Source organism: Cervus canadensis, chromosome 19 (genome assembly GCF_019320065.1).
Source record: "Cervus canadensis isolate Bull #8, Minnesota chromosome 19, ASM1932006v1, whole genome shotgun sequence".
NCBI classification, from domain to species: Eukaryota; Metazoa; Chordata; class Mammalia; order Artiodactyla; family Cervidae; genus Cervus; species Cervus canadensis.
In genome coordinates this window covers 27251293-27267775 of record NC_057404.1, presented here as the reverse complement: position 1 = coordinate 27267775, position 16483 = coordinate 27251293, and the positions used below count along the sequence as shown (strand labels likewise).

At 42.0% G+C, this 16483-nt stretch overlaps 1 protein-coding gene across 3 annotated transcripts in view; it reads right to left on the bottom strand.

The window, feature by feature from the left end:
* FAM184B (family with sequence similarity 184 member B) overlaps positions 1 to 16163 on the bottom strand; it is a 118422-nt gene extending 102259 nt beyond the window's left edge. The window contains exon 1 of one of the 3 annotated variants that reach the window (XM_043438286.1): positions 13959 to 16163. In XM_043438286.1, the coding sequence (XP_043294221.1) occupies positions 13959 to 14105 (147 nt within the window). In that variant the 5' untranslated portion in view covers positions 14106 to 16163. The remainder of the gene's footprint in view (positions 1 to 13958) is intronic. The other 2 variants (XM_043438285.1, XM_043438284.1) reach the window with 2 other exon arrangements.
* Between the last annotated feature and the right edge of the window lie 320 nt (positions 16164 to 16483).

Here is a 16483-nt window from a genome sequence, read left to right as displayed (position 1 = left end):
AGGGATTAATATACAAAATATGTAACATCTCACACAACTCAACAACAAAAAGACAAACAATCAGATATAAAAAATGAGCAGAGGCACTGAATATATATTTTTCCAAAGAAGATATACAGGTGGCCAATAGGTACATAGGGTGTTCAACATCACTAATTACTAGGGAAGTGCAAATAAAAATCACAATGAGATATCATCTCACACCTATTAGAATGGATATTACTAAAAAGGCAAGAAGTAAATACTGTTGAGGATGTGGAGAAAAGGGAACCCACTGTTGGTAGAACTGTAAACTGGTATAGCTGCTGCATGAAACTGTATGAGATACCACAAAAAATTGACAATAGAACTACCATATGACTCAGATATTCCACTTCTGGGTTTTTATCTGAAGAATATGAAAACATTAATCTGAAAAGATATGGAATACATGACTAGTGGAAAAACCATAGCTTTGACTCTATGGCCCTTTGTCAGCAAAGTAATGTCTCTGCTAAGGTCCGTTTATGTTGTTCCAGATGGAAGAATTTCATTCTTTCTCATTGGGAAGTAGTATTCCACTCTGTGCATCTTTATTCATTCATTTATGGACACTTAGACTGTTTCTATATCTTGGCTACTGTAAACAATGCTGCAGTGAACATAGGGATGCATATATCTTTGTTGGCAAAGTAATGTCTCTGCTTTTTAATATGTTATCTATTACTTTGCCAATAAAGGTCCATCTCGTCAAGGCTATGGTTTTTCCAGTAGTCATGTATGGATGTGACAGTTGGACTATAAAGAAGGCTGAGCACCAAAGAATTGATGATTTTGAGCTGTGGTGTCAGAGAAGACTCTTGAGAGGCCCTTGGACTGCAAGGAGATCAAACCAGTCCATCCTAAAGGAGATCAGTCCTGAATATTCACTGGAAGGACTGATGCTGAAGCTGAAGCTCCAATACTTTGGCCACCTCATGCGAAGAGATGACTCGTTAGAAAAGACCCTGACGCTGGGAAAGATTGAAGGCGGGAAGAGAAGGGGCGACAGAGGATGAGATGGTTGGATGGCATCACCGACTCAATGGACATGAGTTTGAGCAAGCTCCAGGAGATGGTAAAGGTGTGCTGCGGTCCATTGGGTTGCAAAGAGTCAGACATGACTGAGCGACTGAACAATAACAACAAATGGACCTTGAAGGTATTATGCTAAATGAAGTAAGATGGAGAAAGACAAATACTGTACGATTTCACTCACATGTGGAATCTAAAACAAAACAAATGAACAAACAAAATAAAACCAAACCAAACTCATAGGCACAGAGGATGGATTAGTAGTTACCGGGGGGAAAGGGGTTGGAGAGGGTGGTGAGATGGGTGAACGCCGGCTACTACCACACATCAAATGTATGGTGCTAGATGGCAACTACTTGTGGTGTGATCACGTGGTAGTGTACACAGATGTTGAATTATAATGCTGTACACCTGAAATCTATTTTAAAAAAAATAAACAGAGCTTTTTCTTTCACAGTGGGTCAGAAGTCAAAATCAAGGTGACTGCAAGGCCATACTCCCTCCTGTCACTTCTAGCTTTTGGTGGCTCCAGGTGTTCCTTGGCCCGTGGCTGCATAACTCCAAGCCCTTCCTTCATCTTCACGTGACTTTCTTCTCTTCTGCATCTTCTTCTCTTCTGTCTTAAACCTTGCTCTGCCTTTCTCTTCAAGGGACACTTGTCATTGGATTTAGGGACCATCCAGATAATCTAAGATGATCTCATCTCAATATACTTTATCTGCAGAGATCCTTTTTCCAAATAAAGTATTATAGTATCACAGGTTGCAGAGATCTGACACCTATTGGAAGGCTATTTTTAGTCTACCATGGCTTTTATAAAGAGAAGACAGCAACTGCCAAGTGTACAATTACACAAAGCTGTAAAACACTGAATAATCTCTTGGACTTGGCATTTTTAACAAAACAAGGGCATAAAGTTTAAGGGGGTAAAGCTATAGTGCTACCTGGTCAGGATTCAGCAGCTTTTCAGGAAATTTTTCTCTGCCACCCTGCCTCACAAGACTTGGAACAACATTATTCCTGATGAGTACATCAAAAACTCACAAGAAGGTCTTTCTGCTTCATGTTCTGAAGGTTCCACAACTAAGAGAAAGGCTTCCAGTGAGATCAGGGACAGACCAGCGAGAACTGCTGGCATGCTTATTGGTGCTACTGGCCTGTGAGCTGTGAGAGAGCTGCTTATTTCTCTAACGCCTCAAGGAACCTGGGAGCCTTTTCTAGGTGTATCCTTCCCCTGGAGGCTCAGAATATCGTGAGTAACTTCAAATAGGTCCATTAAAGTTATAATGTGAGCTGACAGCCTGGGCCTGTTATTATGCTACTATGGTTTGAAAGTAATTACGCCATTGTCTGTAACTATGAGAGCTGCTCACTTGAAACTGTTCCAGTGTTCAGATGATAGAACAGAGTTGTAGTAAATGCCTTTTTAAAAGGCAAGCTTTGTAGTTAACAAGTTAGGACCTCCATATATCTTGTTTTTTTTGGTTGTTTTTAACTAATTGATAAATATTCTCCAGGTCTCTTTCTTCCAATTTTCCTAATATTTTCTACAGGAATCTACCTGTATCAAACATGAGTTCTGCTCATGGAAATCTATCTCAAGGAAATAATCTAGTAAAAGTGCAGGGATCGAATCTCAAGAATATCCATCACAATATTTTAACAACAAATCACATCACAATGATTTTAACAATGAGAAACCAGGATCAACCAAAATATCCATGAATCATAGTCCCTATGTGCCTCAGGAAACTTTTATTGATCCCTCAGATTGTTCAGTGTTTTCATACTTCTTGCTTGGTAGCATATCAAAACCGTATTTCAATTTTTTAATAAAAACAGAAGAAGCTGTTTTAACCAGTCTCCATTCAATCAACGTGTGGATAACTTAATACTCCATTCTTCCTCTGGAAAGCCACCAGACTTGTCACTTGTTTATGTCAGTTGTATTTGCTACTGTAATTATGTGATTTAACACCGCGCTAAGCCAGTTAAATATGAATATGAAGAGAAAGTTGTTGTTCTGATGAAAACTGGGATGAATAATTTGAAAAGATACAGCATTTATTGATAAAGGAGAGTTGCTAGAGAAAAAAAATGGTATTCAATTAGGTATGATGAAGAAGTGAAAAGTTTTAAAGGTTTAAAAGGATTCTGAACCCATATTGTTTCACAAGTGTTTTAGATTCTCCTTCTCTACCTTAAAGATGCCAAAATGATAAAAACAAAAAAACGAAAAACAAAAAAAAAAAACCTGATGCATTATGGTCAGGCCAGGACAGTCCCTGTTTACACCTTTAATTTCAGTGCCCTATCTGATTTAGTGGCCCTTTCATTCTCAGAAGTGCCTCAGTTTGTATGACAAATTAAAATGTCACTCTAACTATGGTAAACTATGGGTATAGTTTATACAAGACAAGTAAGGTGAAATGCCAGACAGCAGGCCATCCCAAAGAACTGAAACTGAGTCTCACATGAAAGAATTAGTGTATGAGTATCCATCTATGTGTTTTAAATTAGGGGTCCTCAAACTTTTTTCTGTAAAGGACCAGGTAGTAATTATTTTAGGCTTTAGCAAGTCTCTTTCCCAATGATTCGAATATGCCATTTCAGCACAAAAGTTACCCTAGACCATCTCTAAATGAATGTGCATCACCATGTTCCAATAAAACTTTGTTTTGGACATTAAATTTGAATTTCATATACTTTTCATGTGTCACCAAATATTTTTCTTATTTTGTATTTTTTCCAAGTTTTTAAAAATGTGAAAACTATCCTTGACTCACAAGCCATACAAAAATGGGCAGCAGGCTGATCTGGCCTGCAACATAGTTTGCTGACCCCTGTTTTAAGTTTAAAAAATATTATGTATGTGCTAGGCTTTTCTTTTATAGTTTTCATTTTGATTTATTCAAAATGTTCATATGATATTGAATATGAGGGCTTCTATTGTATTTGAGGGTTTCTTTCTACTTCTCTTGCCTGTAAGTTCCATGAGATAAGGGATTTTACCTGGTACTTTTAAAAACACTCAGTAAAAGTGTCTCAAATGAAATAAGTTAAATTATACAACATTTATACAATGGAATATTTTTAACACAACCATTAAAATTATGTTGGACAGTTCTAGATTTACTTTTAAAGAGGGAAAACCCCCAGGTAACACAATAATCATGAATGATACAATTCTGTTTTTTAAAATTACATGTCTATATATGTACGGCAAATCATAGAATAGGCTATACAAAATGGTATTAGTTATTGTATCACTGCAGTTACTGTAGATTGGGGATACTTTAAAATCTTTTTCTTCTTGTTTCTCTGTAATTTTTATTTTTCTCAAATGGATATTCTATGTATGATTGGTCACTGAGGTTTCTTTTTTTATCTTGCCCCATAATTCTGGTGTCCTGAAGGAATATCAGTTCAGTTCAGTTGCTCAGTTGTGTCTGACTCTTTGCAACCCCATGAATCACAGCACGCCAGGCCTCCCTGTCTATCACCAACACCTGGAGTCTACCCAAACCCATGTCCATCAAATTGGTGATGCCATCCAGCCATCTCATCCTCTATTGTCCCCTTCTCCTCCTACCCCCAATCCTTCCCAGCATTAGGGTCTTTTCCAATGAGTCAACTCTTTGCATGAGGTGGCCAAAGTACTGGAGTTTCAGCTTCAACATCAGTCCTTCCAATGAACACCCAGGACTGATCTCCTTTAGGATGGACTGGTTGGATCTCCTTGCAGTCCAAGGGACTCTCAAGAGTCTTCTCCAACACCACAGTTCAAAAGCATCAATTCTTCGGCACTCAGCTTTCTTCACCGTCCAACTCTCACATCCATACATGACTACTGGAAAAACCATAGCCTTGACTAGACAGACCTTTATTGGCAAAGTAATGTCTCTGCTTTTAAATATGCTATCCAGGTTGGTCATAACTTTCCTTCCAAGGAGTAAGCATCTTTTAATTTCATGGCTGCAGTCACCATCTGCAGTGATTTTGGAGCCCAAAAAAATAAAGTCTGACACTGTTTCCACTGTTTACCCATCTATTTCCCATGAAGTGATGGGACCAGATGCCATGATCTTAGTTTTCTGAATGTTGAGCTTTAAGCCAACTTTTTCACTCTCCTCCTTCACTTTCATCAAGAGATTTTTTAGTTCCTCTTTACTTTCTGCCATAAGGGTGGTGTTGTCTGTATATCTGAGGTTATTGATATTTCTCCTGGCAATCTTGACCAAATGGGGAGCTTGGTCTGATCCTGTGTCTATGGTCAGGGGCTAGGAGTGACTAAGTTAGAAGTTGACCTGGGAGGGGATGGGGAAAGTCCATTTATTTATCAGATATGCCAGTTTTCCATTGCCTTTACGAAACTTGAAATTAGATGCTAGTACCTCCTGAGTTCTGTCCTTGAAAAAGAAATCTCCCCACTGTCCCATGAGATGGCTGTATGTAGGCTATGGCTGAAATGTGGTATTTTTTCCTAAGAGCTGTGGGAGGTCCATGAAGAGTTTTGTTCATTTAGCCCACCAACAAACCCTTGATGGGCACCAATCACTAGCCAGGTGCTGTTCCAGACACTGGGGTGATTAGGAGGGAACAGGACAGACCGAAATTCCTGCCTTCAAGGGATGACTTCCTTGGCAGGGAAGAGAAGGCAATAAACAGATGAACAGATGGACAGAAAAAATGGAAAAAGCGGATGGAGCTGAGGGAATTTCATGGTATAGGTGAGCAGGGAGGCCCTCCCTTAAGAGACATATGAGCCAAGCCAGGAGCAGGCGTAGGAAGCGAAGCCACAAGGACAAAGGCTCCAAGTGGCACTAGCATCTGAAGGCTTTGAAAGAAGGCCAGTGTGATGGAGAAGATGACGCTGAGAAGTGGACAGCAGACACTTAAGGTGACCATACTGAAGAATTTACTTAGGTGAAGAAAGTTTATTCCAAGTGAAATGAGAAGCCATTTGTGGGTTCTAAATGGAAGAATGTCATACTCTGGTTTATGCTGTATGATTATTGCCACTGTGAGGGGGGTGAGGGTAGACCATGATGAGCCCCAGAAGGGTTGAGGGAAGGAGGTGAAGGTGGCTCAGACTGGGGTGGAGGCAAAAATGCAGAACTGATCTTTTACATTTATGGGGTAAAGTCATCAGGACTTGCTTCAGAACTGGATTCAAATGGGAGAAAATTCAGTTTGTCTTTGTTGGTTTTAATGTTCACAGCTTAACTGAGATATAATTATTGAGACCACACAATCCACCCATTTAAACTGTGTAATTCAATGGCTTTCGGCACATGTGCAGAACTGTATAACTATCACTACAGTCAACCTAAGAATATTCTCATTGCACCAAAATGAAACCTTGCAGCCCTCAGTCACTGCCCAATTGTACTTTGTACCATATTTTATTCACACCATTTTCCAGTTGATAGACATTTAGTTTCCATCTTTGGCTACTACAAATAATGTTGCCCTGAATATTATGTACAAGTTAGTTTCTCTTGGGTATATACATAGGTGTAGAATTGCTGCTTCATTATGATAAATCTCTTAATTATTTGAGGAACTGCCAGACTGTTTTCCAAAGCAGCTGCAACATTCTACAGCAATGTAGGAGGGTGTTACTCAGTTTTCGCATCACTCTGGCTGCTGTGCAGAGAAAGAATTGGAGCAAGGTTTGGGGTGGGAAGTGCAGAGATCCGAATGTTATGCAAAAGTGGAGGCATCTTAGTAGGGTTCAAAGACACCCAATTTAAAGTGTCCTTCATCCTATTTTCTGGCAAAGAGATTTCTGTGAGATAGCTGTCTGTACACCACAAATCACTTCATTAAATTAAAAGATTCCAACAGAGAGGGCTTGTTAATACAGATCTGCAGTTTTCAAATCTAGAATCCTAAAGCAAACCGGTATGGAACTGTTTAAACATCTGTCCCCACACAAGCTCCTGCAGGCAGGAGGGTATTTGGAGAGAAGCTAAGGGAGTCAGCAGCACAATAAAACTTCCACAGCTTCAAGCCACAAAAACCCAGGGCTCAAGTGGCAGCCTGTTCCTGAGGACTCGTGTGGCAGCAGGCATCACTCCTACTGCCGGGGCCACTGCCCTGGCCTCTCAGCCCAGGAAAGGGCTGGCTTTGTTCCTAGCTGCTGGTCTTGACAACTGAGCAGTGGTCCTGTCCCTCTGCAATTCTTCTAGCTCAGGAAGGGAAGGGAAACCAACATCCATCAGACTTATGGTAGTTCCGCTCCCGGGGTGAGATGCTCTCCTTACATTCCTTAAGTTAGTGAACTCTCACAAGTCACCAAGGAAGAAAGGACTACTTTTCTCATTTACAGATAGGTTGGCCCCTTTGGGTGGGAAAGTCAGAAAAGGTATCTCTGAAGAGATAGCATTTTAGCTGGTAACAGCCACACAAGGATCATTCTAAGAGTAAATCCCAAATTGTTAGCTCTCCGGGTGTCCTCGTTTTTACTCACATTTAATTTTTATTTATATTTATTATATAAATAAGAGTAAGAAGCACCCTTCTAGAAATAAATCCAACTTAAATTCATTTAAAAGATAACCTGGAGTAGAAATTATAATTCTTTTTCCTTAATATTTCTGACTTTTTACTCAGGGACTATTCCCCATAAAAATATCTAAACATCCCTAAACAATCCACTATTTTCCCCCAACATCCAATATGACTGTCTCTGTTCATGTATCTCCACAGACTTCAGTAAGGTTCTGGGATGTGCGGAGACACAGTTCCTTTGGTTTGGTCATGCTACTGTGCTGGGAGTGCTGACTCTGACCTCCAGACCTTCCCACAGCAGGAAGGAAGGATCTACAGATAAGAACTATACTGCCACTCAAAGGGCCCCTGCTCTCAAGTTAGGATGCTTTCTTGAATGACAGAATTCATTCTTACTACAACACTTTACCACAGTCCTCAAAACTGAACTCATCCTAAGATCTGCGTGGTGGGTCTTTAGGAAAGCCCAATTTAAAAAGTCATTCTTCCCCAGTGAACTAACTAAAACATAAGACCAAAGCATAAGGCTGTTTTGAGATCAAAATATACTGTGTGTATCCTCACTCATGGCTGACTGTTTGTGACCCCATGGATGGTAGATAACCAGGCTCTTTTTTCTAGGGGACTTCCCAGGCAAGAATACTGGAGTGGGTTGCCATTTCCTCCTCCAGGGGATTTTCCTGACCCAGGGATCAAATGTGTGTCTCCTGCATCTCCTGCATTGGCAGGTGGATTCCTTACCACTGAGCCACCTGGGAAGAGTAATAGAGAATGTGGCTTATATCCATGGGAAAGCTGGATTCCTGATATTTACCCACCTACTCACAAGCTGGGCCAGGGCAGTTCCTCCTCCTCCCAGAACTGTACCTATTCTTGTAAACAGATGGGGACTGACCATGCTCATCTCCTTGCCATGCAGAAATGTTGAGCTCCTGGAGGATGAGTAAGCGTGTCAAGGGCTTTGCAAACAATGCAAACACTAGGGAATCATAAGGCATCACTAATGTCCAGAAGTTGCAGCCACTTGATTTCACCATAGCCCCTATAGGGTCTTCTGAGACCTGGAAAGACATCATTTTGGAAGGGTGACTGACAGGTTCTCTTGGGGTTATCTTACTCCTTATAGTTTTAGCTTGGCAGCTTCTGACACTAAGAGGACTGCTTATTGCCTCCTGGATACTTTTCTTCTCATAACTCCCAATGAGAGGTGGTCTTGTGGGTGTATGGAGTCATGTTTATGGGCTGGGTTCCTAAGATTCAGCCTTCAGTTTGAGGGATGATTGATGGAGAGGAAACATGTGCTTTCCCACTCATTTTTGTGTTCTAATACAAAAGGATCTTTGTTAAACTTGTTTTGGGGGCAAGACACTCCATCCCACCTTGAAAGTGGGAATTGGGAAATCTCTGTGTATGAGGGATGCCAACACTTCTGGGTAAGAGGATGTGGAGAAGGTTACAAAAGGAAAAATCAGCTGCAGATTTCTGAGCGGGTGAAAAGTAGAGACTGGCTGAATGGACAGGGCTAGGCAAACCTGCCTAATGCTTTCAAGACCAAAGTATCCCACAGGCTATTATGGGAAATAGACATGAAACCTCCTGCTCTCCCAATTAACTCCTCTGTGTCTGCTCTACTATTTAAACCTTTGGCTATTCTGAACCACTGATTCTCAACCCTGTGTGAATGTTATAGGTCTTGAAGGGCTTTAGAAAACAGCAATGCCTGTCACCTCTCCTTACTTTCTAAGATGGGGTCTGGGATCCTGTATGCTTTTTGTTTGTTTTAAACTTTTATTTAGAAAGAATTTCAAAATTAGGGGAAAACTGCCAGAAAAAGAACAGTACAAAGAACTTCACACCTACCTTTTACTCAGATTCTCTTATTCTTAACCATTTGTCCCATTTGTTTTATTATTTGTTCTCTTGCTATATTCTCTATCTTATTTATAAAATAATGAAGATGTGTGTGTAAGAATGTAATGTTTGTAGCAGTATTATTGATAGTAGACCCAGAGTGGAAACAATCCAAATGCCTATTAATTGATGAATATGATCACTAGTATCCATACAATGGTATACTAGTGCATAATAAAAGGGAATGAATGAATGACATATGCTACAACAACTGATGAACCTCAAAACATGATGCTAAGATTTAGCATCTAAGTGAAAAAACCAGATGGAAATACATGTTGCATTGTTTCACTAACATGAAAAGTCTGACAAAGACAAATTTATAGAGACAGAAAGGAGATTAATGGTTGCTTGGCATGGGGGTGGGAACAGGGACTGACTACAAATGGATACAAAGGACAATGACAGAAATGTCCTAAAACTAGATTATGGTTACGGTGCAACAACTCTGTAAGTTTACTAAAATATGTTGAATTGTATGCTTAGATGAATTTTATGATATGTAAATTATACTTCAATAAAGCTATACAAATTAAGAAGTTACCAAAATCAGACAGAAAGGATGCAAGAACAGCAATCTTAGAAATGAAAATATAATTATACAACTTAATAGATGGGAAAAATTCTGGATTGGACAAACTGTTTAGTGGATTGGCAAACAAGAAAACATGATTAAGGAATTCACCAGGATACAGAGATAAAAAAATTTTAATAACATTTCAGAATATGGAGAGGCTTCCTTAATTCACCTAATAGCAGTTCCAGAAAAGTGAAAGGAGGTAATGGCAGAAAACCAATATTTGAACAGAAAATCACTGATAATTTTCCAGAATTAAAGAGAGCATATGAGTCTTCAGTAGAAAGTACACTCAATACCAACTAGAGAGTTATAATGAAACTGCTAAACATCAAAATAAACACATGCAAATGCCACCAAGAGAAAAGGCAGGTTATCTACAAATAAGTGAAAATTTGATGGGCAGTAGGATTTTTACCAGCAGCAATTAGTACCTGACAGTAATAGAACACTACCAACACTGTGCCTTGGAAAAATAACTGTTCAGAAGAATTTTATGGGCAAATAAACAACAGTGAGGACAAAATAAAGACATTTTCAAATGCACAAAGGATTTCTTCGCCCACCAGGACCCCTATAGAAAGAACATTAACAGATGAACTTCAGATGGAAGAAAACTGAACCAAAAAAGAAGGCCATGGATTCAAGAAAAAAAAAAAAAAAAAGCATAAAAGAATCAGCAAAGTATCTGTAAATTTAATTAACTATAAAAATGATTTAAAATTTAAAAGGTAAAAAATTCTAGACAACAATGACAAGATGGGAAAGGGAAGGGCTATTAAATGAGTGAGGTAAGCAAAGCTCTTTTTCAAGAAGAAAGAATTACATGATAATTTTATTCAGTTCAGTTTAGTCGCTCAGTTGTGTCCGACTATTTGTGACCCCATGGACTGCAGCACACCAGGCCTTCCCGTCCATCACTAACTCCCGGAGTTTACCCAAACTCATGTCCATTGAGTCGGTGATGCCATTCAACCATCTCATCCTCTGTCGTCCCCTTCTCCTCCTGCCTTCAGTCTTTCCCAGCATCAGGGTCTTTTCAAATGAGTCAGCTATTCGCATGAGGTGGCCAAAGTATTGGAGTTTCAGCTTCAACATCAGTCCATCCAATGGACACTTAGGACTGATCTCCTTTATGATGGGCTGGTTGGATCTCCTTGCAGCCCAAGGGACTCTCAAGAGTCTTCTCCAACACCATAGTTCAGTTCAAAAGCATCAGTTCTTTGGCGCTCAGCTTTCTTTATAGTCCATCTCTCACATCCATACGTGACTATTGGAAAAACCATAGCCTTGACTAGACGGACCTTTGTTGGCAAAGTAATGTCTCTGCTTTTTAATATGCTGTCTAGGTTGTCATATTAGAAAAACTATAGTTAAATATGCATGTGAAAAACTAAATGTTGATAAGTATAGGAATAATGCCTAAAGCCCTTAAACCAACAGTGGAAAATGAGGGAATATAAATCATTTAACTAATCCCATAGAAAGCAGAGATGGAGAAAAAGGATGGTAAATGAAAAGCACAAAATATGATGGAAGAATAAGCCCCAATATATTAGTAATCACAGTAAATGCATATGGATTAAATTCACCTATCAGAGATACAACAAAGTAAAAGTTATAGAAGAATTAAATATAAAGAGATGGAAAATACGATGTACAAACAACCAAAAGAAAGGTAGCATATCAATATTAAAAGGGTCTAATTTAAACAACTAGCATGGAAAATGATAAAGAGAGCACACCATAACAAAAGTCAACTGTGATTTCTAACGCAGAATATACTTTGAGAAACACTGCCTACTATGCCGTAAGGATCGTGGATGCTTTCTTCACTGCTTCCTTCACAGTGCTGGGCAAATAATAATCATGCCAAAATATTAATGGGTGGAGTGACTACCATTACCACATTATATTCAAATGATCTGTTTATACATTTGTCACACCACAAGGGCAGGGGCCCTATCTTTTTCAGTTGTATGCCATTAATATTGAACACAGTGCCTGGCACATAGTTGTTGCTCAGTCACTAAGCCGTGTCCAACTCTTTGGACACGTCACACTCTGCAGCACATCAGGCTTCTCTGGCCTCCACTATCTCCTGGGACTTTGCTCAAATTCATGTCCATTGAGTCAGTTATGCTATCTATCTCATCCTCTGCTGCCCCCTTCTCCTTTTGCCCTCAATCTTTCCCAGCATCAGGGTCTTTTCCAGTTAATAGGCCCTTCACATCAGGTGGCCAAAGTATTTGAGTTTCAGCATCAGTCCTTCCAATGAATATTCAGGGTTGATTTCCTTTAGGATTGACTGGTTTGATCTCCTTGCTGTCCAAGGGACTCTGAAGAATCTTCTCCAACACCACAATTCGAAAGCATCAATTTTTCAGTGCTCAGCCTTCTTGATGGTCCAACTCAGTAGGCACCCCATAAATTCAAACTGAGTTCAAGGTTCATCTCTTCCATAAAACTTCTCCTAACTGTTTTGCCTATAATGACTTAACCTTTGTTTCTACCTCTAGAGCACTCACAACTTAAAACATCCAATTTAGCAACTGATTACAGAGTAGTGTCTTTTCGTTTTCTCTCCAAAATTGTTTCTCCAAAAATATTTTACTTTCTTTGAAGACAGACAAGATGCTTTATTCTGTGCCTAACATCTCAAATCAATACTTTTTGGGTCGACGTTACTATTTGGGAGACTGCAAATTAGATCAGTGGTGCCAAGCAGCATGTCCCAAGGCCTCCAAGGAGTATCTCCATTTCCCCTTTTCCACCCTTGACTCAAGAGATCACTGTTTGGATACAGGCTCATTTGCAAAAAATGTGGAGAAGTTAAGGGAAGGGCCTAAGAAGGCAGCTAGTGCCCAATTTCAGATCTCTGTGCTCTCTTTCTTCTGGTGAGATAGGGAGGAAAATGCCTGTGATCCCACAAAAAAAGTGGGTGTTGGAAGCGGGAGGGAGACAGTTGGGGAAGAAAGCATGTCCCATACACAGAACCTGGACCTGATGTTCTACTAGCAAGCATGTTATCAGGAATAATTATGAGATCAAAAGGAAACTCCAAGGCAAAAAGCTAAATTCAGGCACTGGGGGACCTTGTATAAAAGACAGAGAGGGATGTTTTCCATCTACACGCCAGGCACAGGAGGGGTGCCTGTCACAAGGAACTCCTAATTGCGAAGCTGCAGGGAGCTAACAAAGGACAGGGTGACATCTTTTGTTGGTCTTTATAAGGAAGGCAGCACGGTCCCTAGAGGTTCAATCAGGGCCCTGGGATGAGGTAGGAGAATGGGCTGGCTGACCTCCCAAGGTCTTCTGTAATCCCGTAATTAAATGGTGAATCGGTCACTTCCCCATTTACGCTCTGCACACGTCTGCAGCCAGTTTGATAGTAAGTCCCCCGGGCAGCCTTCCAGGTTTAGCACGGTGCCACGCAAGCTGCTGGCACTCAACAAATGACTCGAATATTTGCTGAATGAAGGAATAAATGAATCAAATATTTAAATAGCCCACATGACCTCCTCCCCGCCGGTGAAGTACTGTGATGAATGAAATCACAACATTACAGACACGATCATTTGAGCAGAGCCTGCAAAGAAACACACATACACACCCCAGCACTGATTCAACTCGAATCACATTCCCACCCTGGGAGCACTGACCACCTGCTCGGCGTGCAAGCTGTAGGAGTTTTTTTGGCAAGGATCCTTTCTCTCAACTGCACTAGGACGGTGCCTCCAGAAGGTCACCAAGATTTAAGGCCGCTTCCCTTCCGCTTGGCGTCGGAGACAAAGTTTCAGCAGGGATTTTGCCTGGGCCTCCCCTGGGTGCGTCCGCACTCCCTTCCCTGCCCCGGGCGCCCCGGGCGCATATCTCGCCAGCCCGCAGCGCCTCACCTTACCTTGGTGAGCTGGGCGATCTTCTTGCACATTTTCACGTGCATCTCAGGATCACAGTCCATTCTCCAGCCGGCGCCACCGCGGGCATCGGCTTTGGAGCCCGGGCAATTCCCGGGAGCGTGAATTTTGCTGTTCAGGGCAGAAGCCATCGCTGAAACGCGTACGGCACTCAAAAGGGTCTTGCTGGCTCGGGTTCTCGCAGCCCACGATGTGCACGTGCTTGAGCGCGTGGGCGTGTGCGCTTGTGGGCTTTCTCCGGAGAGGCGGCACTGCAGTCCCGCCGCTTGCACCGCCACCTGGCTCTTGCTCCCTCTGGGTGTCCTCCTCCCAGCTGCCCGCGCGTCCACCCTGTCTGCCCCCGCGCTCTCGCTCGCTCGCTGGCTCTGCGGGCACCCGCACCCTGCGGAGAGGCGCCGAGGACCCGCACGTGCTGCTCGTGATTCGCGCGCCGCTCCCGGGCCGGTGCGGGTCTCGTCTGCAATAAGCTTCCGAGATGAGGAGTTGCTGGCCTTGAAGAGGTTTTCACTGGCCCGGCGCCTCGTTCTGGGACACGTGGGTGCAGCCGGGCTCCGGACTCAGCGGCAACGGCCCTCGCCCGTGGTAGGCATCCCAGGCCAAACAAGAAGAACCGGCTTCAGCCTCGGGCACCTGGGGGCGTTTGATCTGGGGAGGGGGACCCTGGCGAAGTGCTGTGGGCCAACGGGTGGCGAGGGACGGGGCACCTTGATGGGTGTCCTCAAGCAGCTACTCCGGAGCCTCCGAGCTCGGCGCTGAGGGCGGAGGTTGGAGGTTGGGGGTTGGGGGCTGGATGCCGAGAGAGGGGCGGGGTGGGGAAAGCAAATTGCGGGGACGCAAGGAGATGGCGGGGACCCAGGCAAACGATTTGGGCCCCTGTCTAGGCTGAGGGTGGGAGCCTCCCTTCTCCCATTTTAAGGAGGAGCGAGGATGTTGCGGGAGAATTGCCGGAGATTTACCAAAGGGAAGAAGCCAAAGGGGCTGCGGAGAAGCTGGTGACCGAAATCTGGGAGAAAGAGCAGGGTATGTAGCGAGGGACTGTGTGGTGTAGGGGCGCAGAGGAAAAGTCAAAGACGGAGGTAGAAAGGATGATAGCAGGTGTGGGAAGGAGGCAAAGAGGAACGGTATAGTAACTGGGTAACAGATGGAGCTGAAAGTCTAAATAAACAGTTCCCAGGGAAAGTGAAATGATTCATCCACACGCGTGGCCACCCGCCTCCCGGAACCAGAATCCTGTCGTCTTTCGCTTACCCTACAAGTGTGTTGTATCAGCAACCAAATATCATGAGCCACAGAGCCACTGATGATCTAATTTTCCAAAGAGGTAAACAACTTTTGATAAAGTTCTGATCAAAAAGGCTATTTAGACCATCCCCTCCCCAATTCAATTAGAAAACAGAATGCCTGAAAATCAGAATCTCTACCAGGAAGCTGATGTAGACTCTTAGTGCTATTTTAGATTCCAGAGTCAAAATCTCTGGAGATGAGGGTCCAGAGCCCACATTTTACGTGACTTTCCTACCTAATTCCATATTTAGAGTATTTTCTGCAGGGTTTTAATACATACTGAAATTTACAGGAATTCGACCAATTTGTTATTTCTAAGACACAATTTAGAAATATTTTAACGAATATTGTGTTGTGTCTGTTTCAGACACTTAGAATATTTCTATTCTAATTTCCTTAGTCTCGCCCCATCATGTTACAGTACATAGGCATGGCCAACCTGGGTTTTAGTTCCTAGTTTTATCATCTTAGGTTCCCTCTGCAGGACAACCACCCCTTCCCCAATTCAGTTAGAAAACAGAATGCCTGAATCAGACTCTCTACCAGGAAGCTGATGTAGACTCATAGATTACAGAGTCAGTATCTCTGAAGATGAGGCTCCAGAATCCACATTTTAAGCGAGCTTCCTACCTAATTCCATATTTAGAGTGTTTTCTGCAGGGTTTTAATACATACTAAAATTTACAGGAATTCAACCACTTTGTAAACTAGAGGAAAAATAACCATTTTGATCAGAACTTTATCAAAAGTTATTTACCTCTGTGGAAAATTACATCATCAATGGCTCTGTGGCTTATGATAGTTGGTTATTGATACAACACACCTGTAGGGTTTCCCAGGTGGCTCAGTGGTAGAGAATCCACCTGCCAATGCAGGAGATGCAAGAGACACAGGTTCGATCCCTGGGTCGGGAAGATCCCCTGGAATAGGAAATGGCAACCCACTCCAGTATTCTTGCTTGGAGAATTCTATAGACAGAGAAGCCTGGTGGGCTACAGTCCATGGCATCACAAAGAGTCAGACACAACTGTGCAAATAAGCATGGACACACAACACACTTGTAATGTAACTGCCATATTCATGATGAATTAGCCAATATGTGCAAGCATCTGAGTACTGCCTTATGTCATAAAGTTCATCAAGCCAGAGCATTCCTATATTGAAATACATATTATTTAATTATATTGCTTTCCTTTTATTATACTGATAATATTTAAAATGTATT